The 25305-nt window shown below is 36.8% G+C and overlaps 1 protein-coding gene across 2 annotated transcripts in view; it reads left to right on the top strand.

Moving 5' to 3' along the window:
* Positions 1-25305, top strand: part of LOC121385652 (extended synaptotagmin-2-like) — a 63953-nt gene that overhangs the window by 1326 nt on the left and 37322 nt on the right. For both annotated transcript variants that reach the window (XR_005959559.1, XM_041516413.1), the window contains exons 2-13: positions 6532-6573; positions 8005-8142; positions 9120-9196; positions 9788-9854; positions 11668-11757; positions 12464-12519; positions 13787-13907; positions 15337-15436; positions 16323-16393; positions 19159-19244; positions 21111-21159; positions 21940-22029. Coding sequence is in view for 1 of the 2 variants with exons in the window: in XM_041516413.1 (XP_041372347.1) it covers positions 6532-6573; positions 8005-8142; positions 9120-9196; positions 9788-9854; positions 11668-11757; positions 12464-12519; positions 13787-13907; positions 15337-15436; positions 16323-16393; positions 19159-19244; positions 21111-21159; positions 21940-22029 (987 nt within the window). In the remaining variant the exon portion in view is untranslated. The remainder of the gene's footprint in view (positions 1-6531; positions 6574-8004; positions 8143-9119; positions 9197-9787; positions 9855-11667; positions 11758-12463; positions 12520-13786; positions 13908-15336; positions 15437-16322; positions 16394-19158; positions 19245-21110; positions 21160-21939; positions 22030-25305) is intronic.

Genomic DNA, 25305 nt, shown 5'->3' with positions numbered 1-25305 from the left:
CGCTCTAATACCACAACAATCCTATGTTTGACGTCAAATACCTTTACATCGATCATTTTCGAGTTAACTGATTTAAAAAAATCCACATATTAATCACTAATACACATACTACAGAAAGAAATCCGACAGCACCCACATTCAGCTATGCTTCGTGACACTCCGTCTCAATAATTACAGAGCTCGGTGACCTATTTCGTGATGTAGATCACGTGATCGCCCACTGGGTGATTCCACCTTGTGCAACAATTACAGGGACCATCTCATACCAAGCGACGTTACAACATGGAGTAGTTGGCTAGTGGTTTCCTCTCTAACACAGTGATAAAATTACCAAATATTTGACATCCAATAGCCGATGATTAATGAATCAATGTGCTGTAGTGGTGTCATTACACAAAACAAACTTTTTTTGGTGATTGTCGGGCATTTGTCGTTTTGAGACAGCCCCTGGAAGACGGAATGGCTGAAAGGGCGATCATGTGACGCATCGTCATGATATAGGTCGGAATTCTGCTGTCCGGAGTTTGTCGAAACTTTGCTGAATGTGGGTGCTGTCAGGTTTCTTTCTGTAGTGTGTGTATTAGTGATTAATATCTGAATTTCTTTTAATCAATCAACTCGAAAATGATCGATGTAAAGGTATTTCACGTCAAACATAGGATTGTTGTGTATTAAAGTGGAAATCTTTGCCAACTTTTTGGTTGTCGGGAATTTCCCCAAAAATACATAGCTTGGTCTCTGACTGTAATGAGAGCGTATTTATGTCCAAATGTCCGTCTAGCTCTCTTACAGTCAGAGTACTCGGGCTATCTCTCTGTGTGTGTGTGGATGTTCAGTGAAATTAAACAAAACATTTAAAGTTGCATTTCTGTTTACTTAATCAATGGCAACTAAAGGAGAGTTTCAACCCCTAAAACCCCCTTGGATCCACCACTGCCAGTTAAAGTTTGTTAAACGACACCACTAAAGCACATTGATTAATTAATCATTGGCTATATTATATATAATATAGTGCATTGTCAAACATTTGGTATCTGACACCCCTACATTTTCCATTAGCAGCAATTAAGGGATCTTCTATATATGTACCTTCCCACAGACAGAACAGCACATACTATAGCCTTTAATATACTTGTACCAGTTATGAGACACTGATTGAGACAGGGATAAAATCTGATAAAGAATGAGTCCACCAAGGGTGTTCGAACCCACAACCCAAGTATCTAAGGTGAGCACTCTACTGGCTAAAAGCTCTACATGTAATGTATATGTTGATTCCCACCACCACAAAAAAAAATCATCTCGAATTTGCAGCTTTAAAAAAAATCAGAACTTCTGAATTGTTTAAACAAGGGCATTGAATGTTTGCCAACACCAGCTGAATTGGTTGGTTTCTGTTTGTATAGAATTTACATATATGGGGATTAATGGATACCAAACATTTTTCTTTTTATGTGTGTGGTAGTAAGTAACTGGTACTTGTAAATGTGTACATGTTAGCTTGTTACATTGTATACCTGTATCATTTTGTGTTTAGGTAAAAAAAAAGAATTAGTGAAATATATACTCAGTGTACAAAAGAAACACTAATTCATATTAATTTTCTTTTCTTTAATTAATTTAAAATTATTAACTGTGAACCCCATTAGCTTTTGTGTCTAGATATTAAAATTATTAATGTCATGTGAATCAGATCAGGTCAGGTCAGGCCATAGGGCTTTACATGTACATTCAGAGCAAGCTGTTGTAGTGCACGTCTGTCCTAGGCACAAGAGCCGGCCTTGGCCGGCTCCTCCGTCCAGGACAGGAAAGGTGGGGGGTGGGTAGGAGGAGGGACTGCCTGCACTGGCAGGTGCAAGGGAGCACCAGCAGCCCAACCGTGGTCGGGGGGGGGGGGGGGGGGCTGAGTGTTTGACAATCCATATGTACATACATTGTACATTTAAAGTGTTTTAAAGTTGTGTAGTGCTCTTTGGAACTTGTAATGCGATAGGGGCGAGGGTTAGCCTAGTGGTAAAGCGCTCACTTGATGTACAATCGGTTTGGGATCGACCCACGTCCGTGGGCCTATTAATTGTGCTCCAGCCAGTGCACCATGACTGGTACATCAAAGGCCATGGTGGTTACTACCCTGTCTGTGGGATGGTGCATATAAAAGATCCCTTGCTGCTAATCGAAAAGAGTAGCCCAAGAAGTGGCGACAGCGGGTTTCCTCTCTCAATATCTGTGTGGTCTTTAACCATATGTCCGATGCCATATTTAACCGGAAGTAAAATGTGTTGAGTGGGTCGTTAAATAAAAGATTTCCTTCCTTCGTTATGCGATACTGAATTAATGTTCACTGTAGAGTCTTTCTCCAAAATCAGTCTTCATTGGGCTTTTTCTCGTTCTAGCTAATGCATATATCAAAGGTCATGGTATGTGCTATCCTGTCTGTTGGATGTTAAAATTAACAAATGTTTAACATCCAGTAGCCGATTAATAAATTAAGGTGCTCTATTGGTGTTGGTAAACAAAACCAACTTTAACTTTCTCATAATTAAGAAATGCCAGGGCGGGATGTAGCTCAGTGGTACAGTGCTCACCTGATGCACGGTCGATCTAGGATCGATTCCCGTCGGTGAGCCCATTGGGCTATTTCTCGATCCAGCCAGTGCTCCACAACTCGTGTAACAATTAAAGACCATGGTATGTACTATCCTGGTTGTGGGATGGTGCATATAAAAGTTCCCTTACTGCTAATCGAAAAGAGTAGCTCATGAAGTGCCGACAGCAGGTTTTCTCTCTCAATATCTGTGTAGTCCTTAACCATATGTCCTACACCCTATAACCATAAATAAAATGTGTTGAGTGCGTTGTTAAATAAAACATTTCATGCCTTCTCAAGAAATGCCCAACAGACTCAATACATGCATACTCTGACATGAAAAAAATGAGGAGGGGGGGGAGTAATTAGTTGCTCCCTAACTTTGATTATTAGAGCCATTCATTATTGAAAAAATTACCATATTGATACCATATATAAATTCACATGTTGAGTGATATAGCTCCCCTAAAATGACAGTGTTGTAGTACAGGACTTTAGCCCAGTAGTAACGCACTCGCCTGATACATGGTTGGTCTACGATTGATCCCTGTGACCCACTGTGGGCTATTTCTCATTCCAGCCAGTGCACCACGACTGGTATGTGCTAACATGTCTGTGGGACGGTGCATATATAAAAGATCCTTTGCTTCTAATGGAAAAATGTAGCAGGTTTTGTTTCTAAGACTGTCAAAATTATCATTGTTTGACATTCAATAGTTGATGGTAGTAAAAAGCACTCATGTTGATGTGGAGGCGAAACGTAGCCCAGTGGTAAGGCGCTCGCTCGATGTGTGGTCGGTGTGGGATTGATTCCCGTCGGTGGGCTCATTGGGTTATTTCTCGTTCCAGCCAGTGCACCACAACTGGTATATCAAAGGAGCTGTGGTATGTGCTATCCTGGATGTGGGGAGGTGCATATAAAAAATCCCTTCCTACTAATGGAAAAATATAGCGTGTTTCCTCTCTAAGACCCTATGTTAAAACTACCATTGTTTGACATCCAATAGCCGATGATTAAAAATCAATGTGCTCTAGTGGTGTCATTAAGCAAAACAAACTTTAACTTTTCATACATATGCATGTACAAAAAAAGAAGTTTCACTGGAGCACATCGATTAATTAATCATCGGCTATTGGATGTCAAACATTTGGTAATTCTGACTCGTCGTCAACAGAGGAAACCTGCTACATTTTTTCTGATGCAGCAACAGATCTTTTATATGCACTTCCCCACAGACAGGAAAACACATACCACGGCCTTTGTCCAGTTGTGGTGCACTGGTTGGAATGAGAAAAAACCAATCAGCTGAATGGATCCACCAAGGTGGTTCGATCCTGCGACACAAGCACCTCAAGCGTGCACTCAACCGACTGAGCTAAATCCCGCCCTATAGGTCTTTAGATAAATGCAAGTCAAGACATACCCAAAATATGTATGCTCAAAACAATAACGCCCATATAAGTACAAACATGCTGATATTAAAACATCTGAAATATTAAGCTTTAATTACATTAGCACAACTTGAAATGAATTTCTGAATGTCAATGTTCAATAGATGTTTGAGAAAGTCACTATATCCCCCTCACAGAAAGTCACTATTGCCCTCACAGAAAGTCACTATAGCCCTCACAGAAAGTCACTATAACCCTCACAGAAAGTCACTATTGCCCTCACAGAAAGTCACTATAGCCCTCACAGAAAGTCACTATTGCCCTCACAGAAAGTCACTATAACCCTCACAGAAAGTCACTATTGCCCTCACAGAAAGTCACTATAGCCCTCACAGAAAGTCACTATAGCCCTCACAGAAAGTCACTATTGCCCTCACAGAAAGTCACTATAGCCCTCACAGAAAGTCACCATTGCCCTCACAGAAAGTCACCATTGCCCTCACAGGAAGTCACTATAGCCCTCACAGAAAGTCACTATATCCCCCTCACAGAAAGTCACCATTGCCCTCACAGAAAGTCACCATTGCCCTCACAGAAAGTCACTATTGCCCTCACAGAAAGTCACTATTGCCCTCACAGAAAGTCACTATAGCCCTCACAGAAAGTCACCATTGCCCTCACAGAAAGTCACCATTGCCCTCACAGAAAGTCACTATATAATACAGTGTTCTAGCTAGGATTTTGATGGGGCAGGGCGCAAATTTAATTGTAGGGCATTTTTAACGCGAAAATCTTATTTTTGAGTCAAGTGCTGGGATATGATCGAATTTTTTATATTCATAAATATCATACATGTAGGAATATCTATGCTGGTTTTAATTTACAAAACATTTTTGGAGGGAGGGGGACAATCAATTTCTAAACCCAAATTTATTATTCTTAAATTTGGATGTTTGATGAAACAGTACCTTCATCGCCGTATGCAATATTATTGTACTAATGTACCAAATATAGACACTATTAAAAATATTATAAAGATGCAATCAATGTATCATTGATAAGGACTACTGACATCAGTTAAAACTATATGTATCTTGGTCTGGGTATTTACAACGGCAACAATTACTTTAAAAAATTTACTTATCAAAATAAATTTCGCATTTGACGTTCTGTCGAAGTTTATCATGATGGTCTACTTTCAACTAGGTATTTGCTAGGTGGTGTGTGGTTATGTGCATTACGGTGTTTTGGCATTCAAGCTTTGTAAGACTGCCTGTCCGCTCGTCTGCAGTCATATCGACTAACAATAGAAAAGAAAAAAAACATCACGTTACTGCTGTCGGCTTTCACAACTGTGGCCAAACAATGTATTGTCAAATGTTTTTTAGTTGGGAATTCAGACTCGTAACAACACTGTACACGTTTTGAAAGGAAAGCAAGATTTTGTGTTTTAGGGCAGGGCGGCGATAATCAGGGGTGGTGCGGAAACAAACACGGCAGGGCGGCACAAAACGAGTTACCAGTTATTATCAGATTTATGTCCCAAGTGAAAATTATTTCACGACGGACATAAATTTTATAACTGGCACCGAGTTTTTTATTCTATTTATTACGCCCGGTAATTTTTATTTTTTTAAGCCTAATAATGTAAATTATTTACTGTTCTGGGTATTGCTTTAACTTTGTATTCTATTCACAGTTCACAGATAATTTTCAAAACCCAGTGCTGTATATTCTGTAACAAAAATATCTATAATGAATTGCATTAAACTACCATTTTATTACAAGTTTAACACTGAAACCAGAAAGACGTAAACACAAATGCTTTTAAACTACGTGACGTCATTGTGTGTGCTTTACCAAATTGTGATGACATCATATTTAGTACTGACAAGGTGTTTGGTTTGTTGGCGTCAAATCGTCTAATAGTAGTGTACGTTAAACCAATGCATGAATTATGATTTTTATTTTCCCCATTATGAGTGCCTGCTGGGGTAATAATTGATAATTTTTTCTAGCTCAGACCAAAAATTCACTAGCTAGGACCGAGAGTTAATGGATCTGATTTGTCAAACCCTGGAATATCCACAACTATTTAGCGGCTGTTAATAACAGTATACTATACATTAAAAGGCTTGCTGTATTCAGGGCACAAAAAACCTGCTGTACCCAAATTATGAGATTTAGTCTGTCCCATCATTCTATATATATATATATATAAATTTTGACATATATGTAAGAAGAAAAGTAAAAATGTTTTGGAAATAACACAAAAATACTATTTTTGTGTGCAATTTACAAACCAGTCGGCTCAGAAATAAGTTTCATAGTATGAAAAAAGGTGTTCCATGTGGGACAGACTATAAGACCCTGAGGTACAGCTTATTCACCAAGAGGTTCTAAATATGTTCATTAAAAGTGTTGTTGAACGAAAAACATTGACTATGATTTTAAAGATAATTTGTTTTAAAAAGACACCACTGAAGTACAATGTGCTCTAGTGGTGTCATTAAACAAAACAAACAAGTAAAGTTCTTTGTTCTCTTCTTTAGGTTTACTTTCCGGATGTGGAACGAGCGGAATGGGTGAACAAGGTAAGACATAGAGATTATTATAATATACTGATTTTACGATTGTCACAATTTTTGTATTGCCTGAGAGAGTGTAATAATTTCTTTATTATCCATATTATTATTATTGTTTTCTTTATGAATAGCAAGACCCAACTCAAAATGTTTCAGCCACAACATGAAAGAGACGACAAAATGACGTCTTGTTTTGACGTCGCTTCCCAAAATTACGTCATTACACTTGTTATTACACGTGTGCTTCGTATGATTATTATTAACTCGGTTATGTTGAACCATACGGATAATAAACCTCTTTACATGGGTCTTAATAATACATGGCCTGATGGAAATAGGATAAGCATGGATTGAAGGGAGGCATTGAGATGGTGTGTTAACAATTAGTAACTTTGAGATGTATTTTATTTTTTATTAAATATGCAATTTTTTTAATTATTGGTTATAGAAAAATCATATAAAGTGAAACTCCTCTAAACCGGAGACCCTCGGGACCAAGTAAAAAGTTCGGTTTTAAGAGGTATCCGGTTTAGAGAGGTTCTCTTCTGTACAGACATTTAAAAAGGTTCTGTGAAAAACATCCGGTTTTGAGGGAATTCTGATTTACAGAGGTTCCAGTTTAGAGAGGTATCACTGTATATAGAACTAGTGGAGAAAAATAGAATTATTAATCGGACGTCATATGTGGGGAGGAGAAATGAATAAAAATATTAATAATTATATGCGTACGTGTACGTATAAACTGTGTAATTTAAAAGATGATATTTGCTAAATACTGTATATGAAAAATGATCATCATGGTGGCGATTGTATGGTTTTTATCTTGAATCGTCAAAACATGAAATAAAATGTTTGATAACATCGGCGTACAAAACAAATTGTCTACGTTTATCATAATGGAATAAAGAAAAAAAAGCAATAAACATTTTTGGCATTTGACAGCTTGATCTGACGCCAAATAACTGTCGGTGGGCCCATTGGGCTATTTCTTGTTCCAGCCAGTGCACCACAACTGGTAAACTGTCAACAGCTGTAGTATGTACTACCCTGTCTGTAGGATGGTGCATATAAAAGATTCCTTGTTGCTAATCGAAAAAGAGTAGCCCATGAAGTGGCGACAGCAGGTTTGCTCTCTCAATATCTGTGTGGTCCTTAACCATATGTCTGACGCCATATAACCGTAAAATAAAATGTGTTGAGTGCGTCGTTAAATAAAACATTTCCTTCTTTTTCTTCGTTATCACCGTAAATAAAATGTTTTGAATGCGTCGTTAAGTTAAATAAAACATTTCCTTCCTTCCTTGACAGCTTGAATTGAATTATTTCGAGTATGTGTCTAGGCTAACCGATTAATAACGTCATCACTGATTGGATGAATTTGACCTCTACTGGCTTTAGAAATAACTGTATGATGTTGAGTTGTCTCCCTTTATGTTTCAGATTATAGACCAGCTATGGCCGTACATTGGTGATTACGTCAAAAAGTTGCTGATAGAATCGATCGAGCCCCAGATTCGAGCGAGCTTGCCAGACTCCCTCAAATCTTTCAAGTTCAGCAAGATCGACCTCGGAGATATTGTGAGATTCAGTTTGTGTAGTGAAATATTGAGATTCAGTTTGTGTAGTGAAATATTGTGAGATTCAGTTTGTGTAGTGAAATATTGTGAGATTCAGTTTGTGTAGTGAGATATTGTGAGATTCAATTTGCGTAATGAGATATTGTGAGATTCAGTTTGTGTAGTGAGATATTGTGAGATTCACTTTGTGTAGTGACATATTGTGAGATTCAGTTTGTGTAGTGACATATTGTGAGATTCAGTTTGTGTACTGAGATAATATTGTAAGATCCAGTTTGTGTAATGAGATATTGTGAGGTTCAGTTTGTGTAGTGAGATATTGTGAGATTCAGTTTGTGTAGTGACATATTGTGAGATTCAGTTTGTGTAGTGACATATTGTGAGATAGTTTGTGTAATGAGATCTTGTGAGATTCAGTTTGTGTAATGAGATATTGTGAGATTCAGTTTGTGTAGTGAAATATTGTGAGATTCAGTTTGTATAGTGAGATATTGAGATTCAGTTTCTGTAATGAGATATTGTGAGATTCAGTTTGTGTAGTGAAATATTGTGAGATTCAGTTTGTGTAGTGAGATTCAGTTTGTGTAGTGAAATATTGTGAGGTTCAGTTTGTGTAGTGAAATATTGTGAGATTCAGTTTGTGTAATGAGATATTGTGAGATTTAGTTTGTATAGTAAGATAATATTGTGAGATTTAATTTGTATAGTGAGATAATATTGTGAGATTTAATTTGTATAGTGAGATAATATTGTGAGAAATATAGTAAGATATTTATAAGTTTATAGAGTGAAATATGGGATTTAGTTTATGTAGTGAGATATTGTGAGATTCAATTTGTATATTGAGATCAGCTTGTGTTAGATTTAGTTTATATCGTGAGATATTGTGAGATTCAGCCTGTACAGTGAAATATCAGATTCAGTTTGTATTGTGAGATTCATTTTGTATATTTGAATATCATAATTTTCTTTATGTAGCCTCCACGAGTTGGCGGAGTCAAAGTGTACACTAATCTAGTCCGACGAGATGAAGTGTACATGGATTTGGAAATCACGTTTGTAACCTTTTACATTTATTGATTATGGGTATGGTGGAAATGTTTCAGGCCAGTTGAATTTGCCCAAACATCTCTATTGTTTTTGCCCAAATGTGAAAATGTTCTCCAACAGGGTGGGGAGCTGTTAACAATCATGCCCCCCCCATAATGACAGCATCTGAATACCTTTTATTACATCACAAAAAATATCTCTTTCCTCCACTCTCTCCCCCCCCCCCCCCCGCTCTCTCTCTCTCTCTCTCTCTCTCTCTCTCTCTCTCTCTCTCTCTCTCTCTCTCTCTCTCTCTCTCTCTCTCTCTCTCTCTCTCTCTCTCTCTCTCTCTCTCCCTCCCTCCCTCCCTCTTTCTTTCCCCCTCTCTCTCCCGCTGTCCTCTCTCTTTCTCTGTCTCCCCCCTGTCTCTGTCTCCTCTCTCTCTCTCTGTCTCTCTCTCTCTCTCTCTCTCTCTCTCTCTCTCTCTCTCTCTCTCTCTCTCTCACACACACACACTCCGTCTGTCTGCCAATCTATCCATCCATCCATTCATTATTTATTTTTGACATTCTTCTGTGTGGTGCTATCTAACATGACGTAATGTTGGTGTATTTCAGGTACAGCAGCGATGCCGATGTAGCTGTCAAAGTGAAGGGGATTAACGCTGGTATCAAGGATTTGCATGTAAGTATCTTAACATTGTCATTCATTCTCGTTTTTTCCCACGCCATATGACTGTAAATAAAATGTGTTGAGTGTGTCATTAAATAAAACATTTCCTTCCTTCGTTCACATTTTCATTAACAGTGTGCAGTCTAGGTGGGGTTCCATGGAGCCTGTACCTCGCCCTTCTAGTGATAATTAAAATATTATGTAAACATTTTGAAAATGAAAAACTTTACATATTATTTTTATTTTTTAAACTTTATTTTTGTCCAGTCCATCCTTATACAAACACACAACAGCCCATGTAAAGGAGTATATATGAGTAGTTCAATACAGTATCATAAATACATTACTTATTTTTCATGTGATTTAAATATCTTATGTACCATAATTTCCTGTGGTACATGAGGTATATTTTTTTAAACACCTAAAAATATCCCCTGCAAAGTATCTAATGGTGCAGGCTATGTGACCATTTCTGTTTCTCAAGACGGAAAAAATATGTTTAAAATTAGCAGTATCAAAATTCTTGTTTCAAACAGACTGTATAATAAAACAAAATCAAATATTTATTTTAAAAACAGCAGCATTTGACCTATATTTTAGGTGGAAAGTACATTAAAAACAGCTCATTAGCAATTAGCTTTCACAACAGAAGTATGCAAACAGTGTTCACGGTGGATTGTCTTCATGCAGATAGTCAGCAAACTGTATTGGGAAAATAGATCACTGTTTAAATTTTACAGTTTATACGGACATGTATGCATATAATTATTTATATTTTTATTCCTTTCTTTTCCCCCCCATTATGACTTCATGTGGGGGACCGATTAATAATTCTATTTTTCTCCACATGTTCTCTATACAGTGACACCTCAAAACCAAACCTTCTGTAAACCAGAATTCTTTCAAATTCGGATATTCTTCACAGTCCCTTTTAAATATCAGTACAAAAGAGAACCTCTCTAAACAGGATAACCCTTAAAACTGAACATTTTACTTGATCTCGAGGGTGTCCGGTTTAAGGGAGTTTCACTGTATATATTTTTACTAAAACCTAATCATACATACTTGAGGCCTATCGTAGCTAGTTGAGGCCTATCGTAGCTACTTGAGGCCTATCGTAGCTACTTGAGGCCTATCGTAGCTAGCTGAGGTCTATCGTAGCTAGCTGAGGCCTATCGTAGCTAGCTGAGGCCTATCGTAGCTACTTGAGACCTATCATAGCTACTTGAGGCCTATCATAGCTAGTTGAGGCCTATCGGAGCTAGCTGAGGCCAATCGGAGCTAGTTGAGGCCAATCGGAACTAGTTGAGGCGTATCGGAGCTAGTTGAGGCCAATCGTAGCTAGTTGAGGCGTATCGGAGCTAGTTGAGGCCTATCGTAGCTAGTTGAGGCATATCGTAGCTAGTTGAGGCCTATCGTAGCTAAACGACTGGTATATCAAAGGCCATGGTATGTGCTATCCTATCTCTGGGATGGTGCATACAAAAGATGCCTTGCTACTAATGGAAAAATGTAGTGGGTTTCATCTCTAAGACTATATATCCAAATTACCAAATGATTGATATCCAATAGCCGATGATTAATAAATCAATGTGCTCTAGTGGTGTTATTAAACAAAAAACCAACACATTTTTTCTTTGAATTTTGAAGAAAAATTTTCTTGAAAGGCAGGAGTAAAAGTTTTAGAACCATTGAAGTTATTTTCTAACTGAGTCTCGAGTTTGGTAACCAGTAAATTCTAATATGGATGTTGGGTATGATTCTAGTGTTATTCTTATTTCTAAGGCAGTGTTATTAATGTAACCGGTTATGTTTCTTGTTACAGATCCACGGCACTCTGAGAGTGATCTTCAAACCTTTGATCAGCAAGATGCCGCTAATCGGGGGAATCTCTGTCTTCTTCCTCAACAGTCCGGTCAGTTGTGATATCTCTCTCTCTCTCGCTCTCTCTCTCTCTCTCTCTCTATCTCTGTCTCTCTCTCTGTCTGTCTGTCTCTCTCTCTCTCCCTCCCACAGTACTTTCTCTCTTTCTGTCTCCCTCCCCCTCAGTCCTCTATCTCTGTCTCTATCTCTCTCTCTCTCTCTCTCTCTCTCTCTCTCTCTCTCTCTCTCTCTCTCTCTCTCTCTCTCTCTCTCTCTCTCTCTCTCCTCCCTCTCCTTCTCCCTTATTTTTTTCTGTGGTTCCCATATTTTCTTAGCAACTGCCGCTCAAATGCTGCACAAAGAGGTAATTTGGATTTGATCATGATAATGTCTCTGATTCGTGAGCATAGCACCACGATTCTTGTTGGCCTTTTGTATTTGTACTTCGAACCCCCCACAAGAGCCGCATAAGAAAACGCCGGGAACCGGTTGTCCGGTGCAGCCGGTCTTTTGTGTTCATGCCAGGAGTGTCACGTGACCAGCCTCCGTCCCTTTCCGCCATCTCCCCAGGGAGTTGTCTGGCCATACGTTTACACTTGTTTGGCATCTCTTTTCACGAAAAAAATTACATCATTGTGGAAAAGGTTTGGCATCCAGTAGCGGATGATTAATTAATCAATTGCTCTAGTGGTGTCGTTAAACAAAACAAACAAACTTTATGAACAATGTCACTGGATTTTTACAAATATTTTTTTCAGAACATTGACTTCAATTTGACAAGCTTGGCAAATGCATTTGATGTTCCAGGTCTGAAGTAAGATATCTTTTTTTGTTTTAAAGTATTGATTTTTTTTTTTTTTTTAAAGGTACATTCCTGAGTTTGCTGCAACTTTCAATATGTTGTCGACTGACAGAGCCTTTTTAATGATTGTAATTACATATCAAATACATTTTTCTGCATAAAATATTAGTGGCTGTATATTAAACGTGTTTCTGATCGTTCTAATATTTTTACTAGGTTAAATTTCAATTTTTTTCTTAAAATATTATTTTTTTGTACGTATGAAATTATTTGAAAACAGAACCCAGTTTGGTCTTCTTACAAATATTAAGACACCAGAAACACATTAAATATACCAACACTGATATTCTGAACAATAAAATATATTTAATATGTAAGTTTAATTGTAAAAATATTTTATTAGTTGGAAACATCTTACAATGCAACAAACTCAGGAATGTTCCTTTAACACTCATAGTACAAGTATTGCTTCTTACTGTGCCAGAAATTTCTGTTTAAATTTATTGTTTGCAAAGCAAATGGTGATAATATGATTTAATCTTAGTATTTTGTAACTTGTCTTATTCAACTTGCCGTAGTAGCACAACAACAAAGCTATACAACCCCGAGTAATCTCCACTGGAGAATTATCTCCCCTTGCACAACAAGCATTACCTCCCACCCATCCCAAGGGAGGTGTTTTTTTATTCAGTTATTCTGGACTTTGAATTGATAATGAGGATGTATGGTCTGCCCATGCGCAGGTGTAGGTTATACACCCGGCAAGGGGAGATAATTCTGCAGTGGAGGTTATAACTAAGGGTCATATAGCATTGTTGTTGTGCTAGTACTAGGTAAGTATGAATAATAATGAAAATTTAAAACAAATTTTCTAATATAAGGGCCCAGTGGTTAAACGCTCACCTGGTGCATGGTTTGTCTAGGATTGGCCCACTATTTCTCGTCAGCCAGTGCACCACAACTGGTATATCAACGGCCATCGTATGTCTGTGAGATGGTGCATATAAAAATGGAAAAATATAGCAGGTTTCCTCTCTAAGACTATATGTCGAAATTACCAAATGTTTGACATCCAATAATAAAATAAAACAATGTGCTTTAATGTGTCTATAAACAAAACAAACTTTGATTTTGGGCACAAAAACCCAAAAAATAAAATGACGTCATCAGATATAACGTTCCCTGACAACGTTATTTTTACATTCATCAAGAAATTAACAAACTCTCATTACTACAGCTGGACCAATAGGATGGCGTTAATTGTATCTTTTTCTTTCAGTGACATGCTTCACAAAATAGTGTCGAATCAAGTTGCTAGCATGATGGTCCTTCCGAATCGGATTTCCATCCAGATGGCAGATGGTGTCAATCTGAACAAGCTGAGATATCCACAGCCTCAGGTTAATATTACCATAATTCGGGTTTTATTAGATCGTTTCATACAGTTATAATAAGATCATTTATCATCCATTAAAGGCTCACCGGCCTCAGTGGTGTCATGGTTAGGCCATCGGTCTACAGGCTGGTAGGTACTGGGTTCGGATATTGTAAGAGATATTGCTGACACTCATGATTTGCGATATTCTCATAGGAGATATTGCTTCTTTTTGTTACGTTTCAGCGCTAAACCTATCATTAGTGACGTCACGTCACTGCCGTTCTGCTAGTTAACGAGTCTACCACTGCCAAATATAGTGACATTCAACCCACATGACTGACATTGTTTACAATTATCGCAAATTAAAAGAATGATAATGGATGATAAAAAGAATCCCCCCTTGTGTCTTGTGATATCATAATTTATTAACACTCATTGATAAAAGTATAAAAATCCGGCAAGCCTCTGATCACAAAACACTTGGGGAGTATCCTCTATGTATATGCTATTGATTCAAACAATGGCTAGTATTGTGAGGATCTGAAAATATAACATAATCCCAGTTAGTATTTTATAAATAATATTAACAGTAATGATGATGTTCATAAATGAAGATAATGCACCTTTAAGAGAGTGGGAGTTGGGGGGGGGGGGGGTTCGTTTGTTTACTTTTAACTTTTTACTGATCACATGAATTAATCACAATTCACAAGATATTTATGACCACCGGTAGTAGGGGAGCATAGTAGGTAGTTACAAATGCCTCTTAACAATGCCAGAAGTAACTACAGTACTGAACACTCCCCGAAGTGGTCAGACTAAGCCCACAGCTAAAAGCTGATGGGAAATGACAGGTGTGTGGCACGGATAGCTACATAAGACATCTGTCATGGTTGGAGAGACCAGGACTGGGATGTGGAGGTGGACAGCGAAAGAAGCTGAAAGATAGGAGTTGCCAGATCGGAAAGAAATGAGATGGAAGTCAATGGAGTGAAAGGAAAGGGGGCAGTGGGATGTAAAAAAAAAAAAGAAGGAAAAAAAAGAGAAGATATTTATGTGTAAAATTGACCATTTTCGAGACACTCGGTTTTCCCGGGTCGTTACAGTATATCTTCATGTATATGCCAACACTTAAGACAATTATTTCTTCACGTATATGTGCATACATAAATATGCCAATGGTTCAAACAGTTACAGCTTCTTGTGTATGCTAATGTTTTATATTAACCACATAAGAGGATTTAATCAAGTATTGGATAAAAACTGTATACGCTTGCACTGTATATCAGAAAAGCAATTTTTTTTTGGTTGCCTCCATTTTCCACAATTGAAAAACGTTTGTGAAATTGCTTTCATTTTCCACAATTGAAAAACGTTTGTGAAATTGCTAAAAAAAAATTGTGGTATTTATCTTGTAAAGTTAAGTGTTTATTTTTGTTTTGTTTCTTCAGGGTGTGCTACGTATCTCCCTGGTAGAGGCGAAAGACCTCATCAAAGCGGACATCAGCATTACTGGGAAGGGCAAGTCCGACCCATATGCCACGGCATCAGGTAAATAGAAAATAATTTATTAATGCTGTAGGTTATTGGCTTTATCTTTTGATAGTTAGAATGGGAAATGTCCCATTCATCCTGAACAGGATAAATCCAATAACATATGTTATTGACTTGTGACTATTTTAATCCTGTAAGATGTGGAATCCCTTATATTCCTGTGATGATTGGAATGGGGAATTTTCCATTCATCCTGAACAGGATAGGTTCGATAACCTATGCCATTAACCTGTTATTGTTTTTATCCTGCAAATCAACAAGCAGATGTAGAAATCCCCTTTATTCCTGTGATGGTTTGAATTGGGAATTCCCCATTTGTCTTTGAACTGGATAAGTCTTGATAAACTTCATCATTAACCTGTTACTGTTTTTATCATGAAATTCAACAAGAAGTGTGGAGAAATCACCTTTATTCCTAACTTGATATGTTCAACTGAAACAAGCAAGCTGTTTACAGAATGACATACCAAATTCATCACTTGATTCTTGTAATATGTTATATTTGTCATGTCAAAAAATACAGTTAAATCCCGTTGGCTCGAACCCTGTCGATGCTCGAGATAGTGTTCAACCCATCGAGTAGTTCAACCCAACCATTCAGTCAATATCGTGTAAGTGTAACTCAGGACTTCATTTTTGGTTCGAGGGTTGCAATGTATTTGACCCTTCTGAGTTCGACCCAATGAGATTATACCATAGTTTCTAAGCTCAAAATTCCTAAATAAATAATCTGCATTGTCATCCCCCATTCATCCTAAAGATAAAATCCTGCCTTTTTTTTTTATTATTGACAAAGTAAAAAAAAAAATCACTCGATGTGTGAATTTTTCAATGTCCTGGTAATAGAAATAATAAACATACATATTTGTGTTGTTGTTTTCAGTGGGTGCACTTACGTTTCAAACCAAGGTGATTGACAACACGGTCAACCCACTGTGGAATCAGACATTTGAGGTTTGTTCCTTCAACCTTCAGACTGCTTAATCCTAGGTTCAGTCTGTCAACTGCCAGCAGAAAATTGGCCAACTCGACGATTGCATTGTAACGTCCCCAACTCCTGACTTGCGACTGATGCCCTCAGATTAACAACTAATAGGTTATACGATGAGAATCGAGTTATAAAAGCACTCAGACTAGCAACTGGACAGTCGTAGAAGTCTTTACAGCAGAAAGAAAGCCAACTTTCTGCTGGCAGTTGGTAGTCTTGGCCTAGCATAAGACTCATCAAGGCATTTCCTCTCTGTATGTAGACATAACTTTCTAAAGAATCAATATGTATGTCTCTATTTAGTCAAATATTATTAGTAGATTTTTGTTACATATGCATAAAATAACTTAAAGTGCTGTGCCACACCATACACTAAAATTTTAAATTCCACGATTAAATGCTTTCTTAATTCATTGCAATAATATTTTACACCGATATGTAAATCAATAATTACGAAAATGCCCCATAAAAGTATTAAAACATCACTCTCGTAGAACACTGCCGGAAACGACCGAGTAAAATTCTCGGTAAAAACATTTGCCTGTAAATAGCCGTGATGTCACGAAGGGAACGCGCTTCACAGAAACCTACCACGAGATGACTTCCAGCGCAAGCGAAAGTGGGACCGACAGCGACTGCCAAGCTCATTGATCATGCAATTCTTCTTTCGATGATGAATAGTGTAGTAATGACGACTGGACTAATATCTGTGCAACACAACAGATAATGCCTTATCAGTCTGAACCTGGAACATCTTCCGACGAACCACCGGCCTGACAGATGACGATAAAAATGGTCGTGGAGACAGCTTACCACTAATTTACAACTTTTATTCTTGTTTTGTTCTTTAGCTTTTCGTGCAAATTATTTTGCTATAGTGTATGTTCTAATACTTGTGATGTAGTAGAGAAGATGATAAATAACTCTTGAATTCTACGAGTCAAGTGGACCCGATATCGGTAATTTTAAGAAATAAACAAGTCCATCCCATCCCTCTATGAAGATGGGTTTTTTCTATGAACAATTTCAGTTTAGTTTGACGTAAAAAAAAAAAAGTACAAGTGTTTTGGAAATAACAAAACAATACTATTTTTTGTGTGCAGTTGTGAAAACAGTCTGCTCAAAAATAAATAACTTATTTTAATTTTAAGAAATAAACAAAAACGACTTTTAGTCCGTCCCATCCATCCATGAAGATGTTTTTTTGTGCAAATAATTTCAGTTTAGTTTGACGTAAAAAAATAAATTAAAAGTGTTTTGGAAATAACAAAACAATAAAAAAAAATTGTGTGCAGTTGTGAAAACAGTCTGCTCAGAAATAAATAACTTATAGCACATTCCATAGTATGAAAAAAGGTTTTCTTTGTGGGAAGGTATAGTAAAATTAATTTAATGTATTTATAGTCTGTTTTACAGGGAACGCCTTTTTTCATACTATGGAATTTACAAGTCATTTATTTCTGAGCCGATTGTTTTTTTTTTTTCTTTTTTACAAAAAAACCCTACATTTTTGTAGGATGGGACGGACTAGGCTATAGATACTTACTTGTTTGTACTTTATTGTTTTAATGTTTTTGAACTGTAAATGAACGAGATGCAAACGACAACAAATCGGATCTCGATGATTGCACGAACCGTGCATGAAAAAACAAACTGACCGGAGTTGAAAGCATAACGCAATTTGGGACATTGACGATATGCACCCCAAAGTCGTTTCGGTGTGGATGGCATTGGATGTTGTCATTTGTTTTGTGTCGCAGAAAAATTGTTGGTACGGCATCTTTTTTTAAAAGTCATAACACATGGTATTCCCATATCTCGCTTAAGCCGACAAGCCAGTTCGGACGAATTGAAACTAAAGTGCCTGCAGTCAACGGTCTCCGGCATTTTCTTCCTGTCCAGTATTTTCACGTTGTTTTAATCAAATTCACACACAGATTATTCACAGCAACATTACTAGGAAATGCGTGAAGACTAAATTTATCGGCTTTTGTATTGCTACAGCCGCCAACAACACGCCGTTTAACCATAATAAACACAAAAGAAGCAATGAACAATGGCGCTGACTATCGAAAGGAGTTCCCTTCGTGACGTCACAGATCAAATCTTACGGAAATTCCCGAAACGAATTCAGCTGGTTCTGTTTTTCAGGGGAATATTTTTAAATGGAAAATATACCAGTATATAATTTTTTTATTTTTAATTTTTTTTTTTTTTAATCATATTAAATAATATCTTGATTGATATAGCTCAATACATCATACATCTGGAACAGCACTTTAAGATTTATGTACCATTACATGTACATATTACTTCTTTTTTCTTTTTGTTTTTGTTAGTGAAAATCCAGTTTTCGCCTCACCTTAACAAAGTCAAAAGGCAAGATACACTAGATAATACTTCTTCTGGTGTCCTCGTCATTGTTTTGTAACTCTAGTTCTAATAAAAATCAATGACAAAATATTCAGTAAAAAAATGACTGATAATGTGTTTTTACATTTATTTGATTAAAGTACCATTACATAATACTTCTTTTTTGTTTCTGTTAGTAATTTTTCGCCTCGCTTTAATACAGTAAAAAGGCAAGATTTAGATCTACCAGATAATGCATTTCCGGTGTCCTTGTCGATGTTTTGTAATTCTAATAAAAATCTATGACAAAATATTCAGTAAGAAAATGACTGATAATGTGTTTTCACATTTCTTTAATTGAAGTGTTGAATGTTTCCAGGCTATCATTGATGCTGCTGATGGTCAGATGTTGGACTTGTTTGTCCTGGACAAGGACCCTGGTAACAAGGATGATAAGCTGGGAGAGTAAGTAATGTGATGGTCAGATGTTGAGACTTGTTTGTCCTGGACAAGGACCCTGGTAACAAGGATGATACGCCGGGAAAGTAAGTAAAATGATGGTCAGATGTTGGACTTGTTTGTCCTGGACAAGGACCCTGGTAACAAGGATGATAAGCTGGGAGAGTAAGTAATGTGATGGTCAGATGTTGAGACTTGTTTGTCCTGGACAAGGACCCTGGTAACAAGGATGATAAGCTGGGAAAGTAAGTAACATGATGGTCAGATGTTGGACTGTTTGTCCTGGACAAGGATCCTGGTAACAAGGATGATAAGCTGGGAAAGTAAGTAACATGATGGTCAGATGTTGAGACTTGTTTGTCGTGAACAAGGACCCTGGTAACAAGGATGATAAGCTGGGAAAGTAAGTAACATGATGATCAGATGTTGGACTTGTTTGTCCTGGACAAGGACCCTGGTAACAAGGATGATAAGCTGGGAGAGTAAGTAATGTGATGGTCAGATGTTGAGACTTGTTTGTCCTGGACAAGGACCCTGGTAACAAGGATGATAAGCTGGGAAAGTAAGTAACATGATGGTCAGATGTTGGACTTGTTTGTCCTGGACAAGGACCCTGGTAACAAGGATGATAAGCTGGGAAAGTAAGTAACATGATGGTCAGATGTTGAGACTTGTTTGTTGTGAACAAGGACCCTGGTAACAAGGATGATAAGCTGGGAAAGTAAGTAACACGATGGTCAGATGTTGGACTTGTTTGTCCTCGACAAGGACCCTGGTAATAAGGATGATAAGCTGGGAAAGTAAGTAACATGATGGTCAGATGTTGGACTTGTTTGTCCTGGACAAGGACCCTGGTAACAAGGATGATAAGCTGAGAAAGTAAGTAACATGATGATCTGATGTTGGACTTGTTTGTTCTGGACAAGGACCCTGGTAACAAGGATGATAAGCTGGGAGAGTAAGTAACATGATGATCTGATGTTGGACTTGTTTGTTCTGGACAAGGACCCTGGTAACAAGGATGATAAGCTGGGAAAGTAAGTAACATGATGGTCAGATGTTGGACTTGTTTGTTCTGGACAAGGACCCTGGTAATAAGGATGATAAGCTGGGAAAGTATGTATTACCCAAAACATTTCTGGTCAAAATTGAGATAACATAATTGTTCAGGTTCCTGGATTATGCCCAGGTTATTTTTCAATGATATATTGCCGACTGAACTTCAGTTAGCCAGTCAGTGGAATGTGGTTTTTACATCACAAAGGGAGAACCTGGTGCCTCCAGTAATTAACTAATATCCCACCTTGAATATATTTATAAACTGACTTAAAATTGAAGGTGCTGCTAATGGAAAAATGTAGCAGATTTCCTCTGAAAACTATGAGTAATAATAATTAATGTTTGAGATTCATTAATCGATGATTAATAAATCTGTGTGCTCTAGTGGTTTCTTTAAATAAATTAACTTTAAAATCATAGCCAATGTTTTTCGTTCAACAACACTTTATTTATTTTGTTTAACGACACCACTAGAGCACATTGATTTATTAATCATCGGCTATTGGATGTCAAACATATGGTCATTTTGACACATTTATAGAGAGGAAACCTGCTACATTTTTCCAGGGATCTTTTATAGGCACCATCCCACAGACAGGATAGCACATAACACAGCCTTTGATACACCACTCGTGGTGCACTGGCTGGAAGAAGAAATAGCCCAGTGGGCCCACCGATGGCCATTGATCCTAGATCGACAGCACATCAGGTGTGCGCTTTACCACTGGGCTATGTCCTGCCCCATTTGTGAAAAATGCCCGTAGAAGTCGATATTTGGATAATTTATAATATTTTTTGTTTGCTATATTTCAGTGTACAGATAGAGATCAGTCAAGTGAAAGAGAAAGGTCTTCTTGATGATGTGAGTCTACGAATATTTTCACTTTTCTAAAACACTTTACTTTTAAAGTCATCTTATTAATAAAACACATACAGTAGAATCTCGTTGGGTCGAACTTGGAAGTGTCGAATGCACCGTAACGCTTGAACCAAAAACAAAGTCCCGAGTTACACTTACACGTTGTTGACCAAATGATTAGTAGGTTGAACTACCCAATGGGTCAAACACTTTCTCGAGCACCGACGAGGTTCGAGCCAACAGGATTCAACTATATTTGTTTTTTAAATTCCTCTGCCTCCTTTTTTCCTTCTCCTTTGATATCAGTCTCATATATTTTCGATCTGACAGCTCTTCCTGTCTTTCAACCTCTTTTGCTATTCATCTCCTCATCCCAGACCTTGTCTCTTAAAAATCATGACAGGTCTGTTTTTGTCATCCATACCACTTCAGAGAGTTTGTTTGTCATTTGGGTCGGGACATAGCTCAGTGGTACAGCACTTGCCTGATGTGTAATCGATCTGGGATCGATTCCTGTCGGTGTGCCCATTGGGCTATTTCTCGTTCCAGCCAGTGCTCCACAACTGGTGTAACAAAGGCCATGGTATGTATTATCTTGTATGTGGGATGGTGCAGATAAAAGATCCCTTGCTGCTAATAAAAAAGAGTAGCCCATGAAGTGGCGACAGCAGGTTTCCTCTCTCAATATCTGTGTGGTCCTAAACCATATGTCCGATGCTACATAACCATGATTTAAATATGTTGAGTATATCGTTAAATAAAACATTCTTTCCTTCATTTTAGTGGCTGCAACTGGAGAATATCAAGAAAGGTTTCATTCACACCCGACTTCAGTGGCTGTATTTAGCCAACGACCCTCTCGAGCTTGATCGGGTAAGATAATTTTATTTTTAATTTATATATAATATACATCTACGGGTCAAATATTTACATGTTCATTTTAGTTACCTGTTTGGTGTTGTCTTGTAAAATTTTCCAGTTGTTTGATATAAATATAGGATTCAGAGTTTTGTGGATAGGATCATTTTTAATTTAATTAAATTAATTAATTGTTGTTTATTACTTTGTTCTCGTTTTCTTGTTATTTCAAATTGTAATCGCTTGCTTCTGATGTTATTTTGTAAAATTCTTTCTTCGGTGATATAAAAGTAAAATTCCGAATTTTGTGGAAAAGAGTACAATATTTTACTTGACAGTTACCATTTATTAATTTGTCACATGTTTCCTTGTTCCTTGACATGCTTCGTAATCACTTGCTTCTGGCATTGTTTCAAAAGATTGTTCCCATGGTTGATATAATTGTAGGAATGAGAATTTTGTGGGCAAGATAATTTGACTTTTAGTCAATAATTATTTTAGTATATTAGTTCATCACATATTTCCTTGCTGTTGGGTATTGTACTCACATTTTTTTGCTGTTGTTTTGAAAGATTAGTCCTATAGGTGATACAAATGTAGGATTTGGAATTTTGGAGACATTTATCAACAATGCAAAGTACCTAAACCCCCACAGTGACTGTATTTGAACCTGTTTTACACATTTTTAAACTGAAATGAAATAGCCACTTGTTAGCTGATGCCAGTAAAATAACCATACAATATCGATGTCATATTATATGAGGACTTTAGATTACATCAAGGTCAAGGCCATTAAAGTGGTATCCAAAATATGTATGCCAAAAATAGTCATGCCCTAATTAAGTACAAGCACGCCAACCACAAAACATTTCTCCAGTGAGCGTGTTTGAACATTAGTTTGATATAAGCTCATTAAATTCCAACTTTTTTTTAATCTGACAGTCACATGTTGGCTTAGATAAATACAATCATATAACCTCAGAACCGCTGAAATTTTAGGCCCAAAACATTCTGAGTCTGGGTCTGGCGAGTATGGTACCAGTTGAAAATAAAATGCACTGCATCAAATGTGACAAAACACACTGAGTCTGGGTCTGGCGAGTATGGTACCAGTTGAAAATGAAATGCACTGTATCAAATGTGATAAAACATACTGAGTCTGGGTCTGGCGAGTATGGTACTAGTTGAAAATAAAATGCACTGCATCAAATGTGACAAAACACACTGAGTCTGGGTCTGGCGAGTATGGTACCAGTTGAAAATGAAATGCACTGCATCAAATGTGACAAAACACACCGCAAACTACAGATCTGGCAACAGACGACATAAAACATGTGCAGTATTTTGACACAGCCAGTCTGGCAGCTGCATGATGTTGGAACCTTACTCATTCATTTTTCTTAATAAACAACAGAAAAAGTATATATTAATCAATGTTTATTTCTGATACTTATTGTTGATGTTTATAAAAGTAAATGTATCTAAAGATTTAAACACAGTTAATATATATTGAAAACACGTAACAGTTACAGACCCAGACATCAAAATACACGAGACATGACGTCTTTGCCACACTCGCCAGACCCAGACCCGGACCCAAATTCAATGTGTTTTGGGCTTTAATCTTCAATAAGATTATAATAACTTGAAATGCATTTTTGAATATTCACAACTCTTCAGAAGCTGTTAATAAAATTATTGTACTAACAATACCTCCCTGTGCTAGCAAAAAACAAGAAGAAAAAAACCTGTTATGCCCAAATTAATGAGATTTAATTACAGTTGAATTTTTTGCTAATAGTCATTATTCTGAGGCTTGTTCAAACCAGTGCACCACATCTGGTCAAAGGCCGTAGTATGTGCTTTTCTGTCTGTGAGGAAAATGCATATAAAAGATCCCTTGCTGCATTACGGAAAAATGTAGCTGGTTTCCTCTGATGACTATGAGTCAGAATTACCAAATGTTTGATCCAATAGCCTATGTTTAATTAATCATTGTGCTCTAGTGGTGTCGTTAAACAAAACAAATGTCTTATTCTGAGGGTTCATGATTGTATTAAAAGAACAATCTGAAATTCCAGAACATACATGTAATTATCTTATATTTACGTTTTTGAACCCCTCACCCCTTACAAAAATAATGGACTGGTTTAGATTGTCTAAATTCTTTCAAATACTGTATAGAAATGATACTGCAAAATAGTGATAGGGTAAAAGAAGATTTTGAGCTGTTACAGATTTTTGGAACTGTTAAGGATTAGGAACTGTTAAGGATTAGAATTGTTGGTATTGGAAGTATGCTAGTATATTAAGATTGAAATTATTTGTGGTTTGAATTAGTAATATTAAATTAATTAAAATAAATGGGGTGCGGGTGGAACAAAGGAAAAAAACCACTGAGAATTGTATATCAATTTAGAATATTGTGTAATGTAATCTGTGCTAATATTCCAAGTCCTTTTCCAAATAATACGCTTTGTTTCTAAAGGTGATATTTGCATGTGGTATATTATATTGTATATAATAATTAGATTAGCAGGACATTGGTTAAGTACTAATGTTTTTTAAGGTGGTGTGTTTTCTGATTTGTGTCCTACAATTAATTCATCAAACTCAGATATATGTCCTACATTGATTAATCTGTTTTTAAATGTTAAAACATTAAAAATTATTTTAGTATAATAAAAACAAATTTATTATTGATTAATAGTTTAAAATATATATTCTTACATTCTTTACCTCTTCTTTTTTTAACCGTCTTTTGCAAATTGAAGAATATCTTTTGTACCAATCAAGTACTTTTTAGTCCCTTCCCAACAGCCGATATGTTTTTCATGCCGAAGTGGCAATCAGTTGGATAAGATATACATGTATACTGCTGAACAAAAAAAAAGGAAATCACATCATATATATAATATCAGGGTTATTGTTAAGTTTGTAATTATAATAGATTTACTTGATTACAAACACTCAGTTCTGTGACTTGATAAACAGTAGGGCCTATATCAACCTGTCATTCTCTTACCGTATATCTTTGCCTATAAGTCAAATTTTTTACACCAAAATTTTCTGCAAATAGCCAGGGGGTCGACTTACAAGAGAGTCAACTAAAAAAAAGAAGAAAAAGAAATTCCCATCCCCGGCATGTCATAGATGACGTTTTGCAAGTCTGTCATTGGTTTGTTTTTAAATCACGATCTCATCTCAAAGTAGCCTCAAACTCACAATATCTCAGTATCTATTAATACCTTCTTAAGAAACTAAATTTAATGATAAAGTTGAAAAATATAC

The sequence above is a fragment of the Gigantopelta aegis genome, chromosome 11 (assembly GCF_016097555.1).
Source record: "Gigantopelta aegis isolate Gae_Host chromosome 11, Gae_host_genome, whole genome shotgun sequence".
NCBI lineage: Eukaryota > Metazoa > Mollusca > Gastropoda > Neomphalida > Peltospiridae > Gigantopelta > Gigantopelta aegis.
The sequence above is the reverse complement of the archived record's forward strand: the minus strand, read 5'-3'. Positions and strand labels throughout refer to the sequence as shown.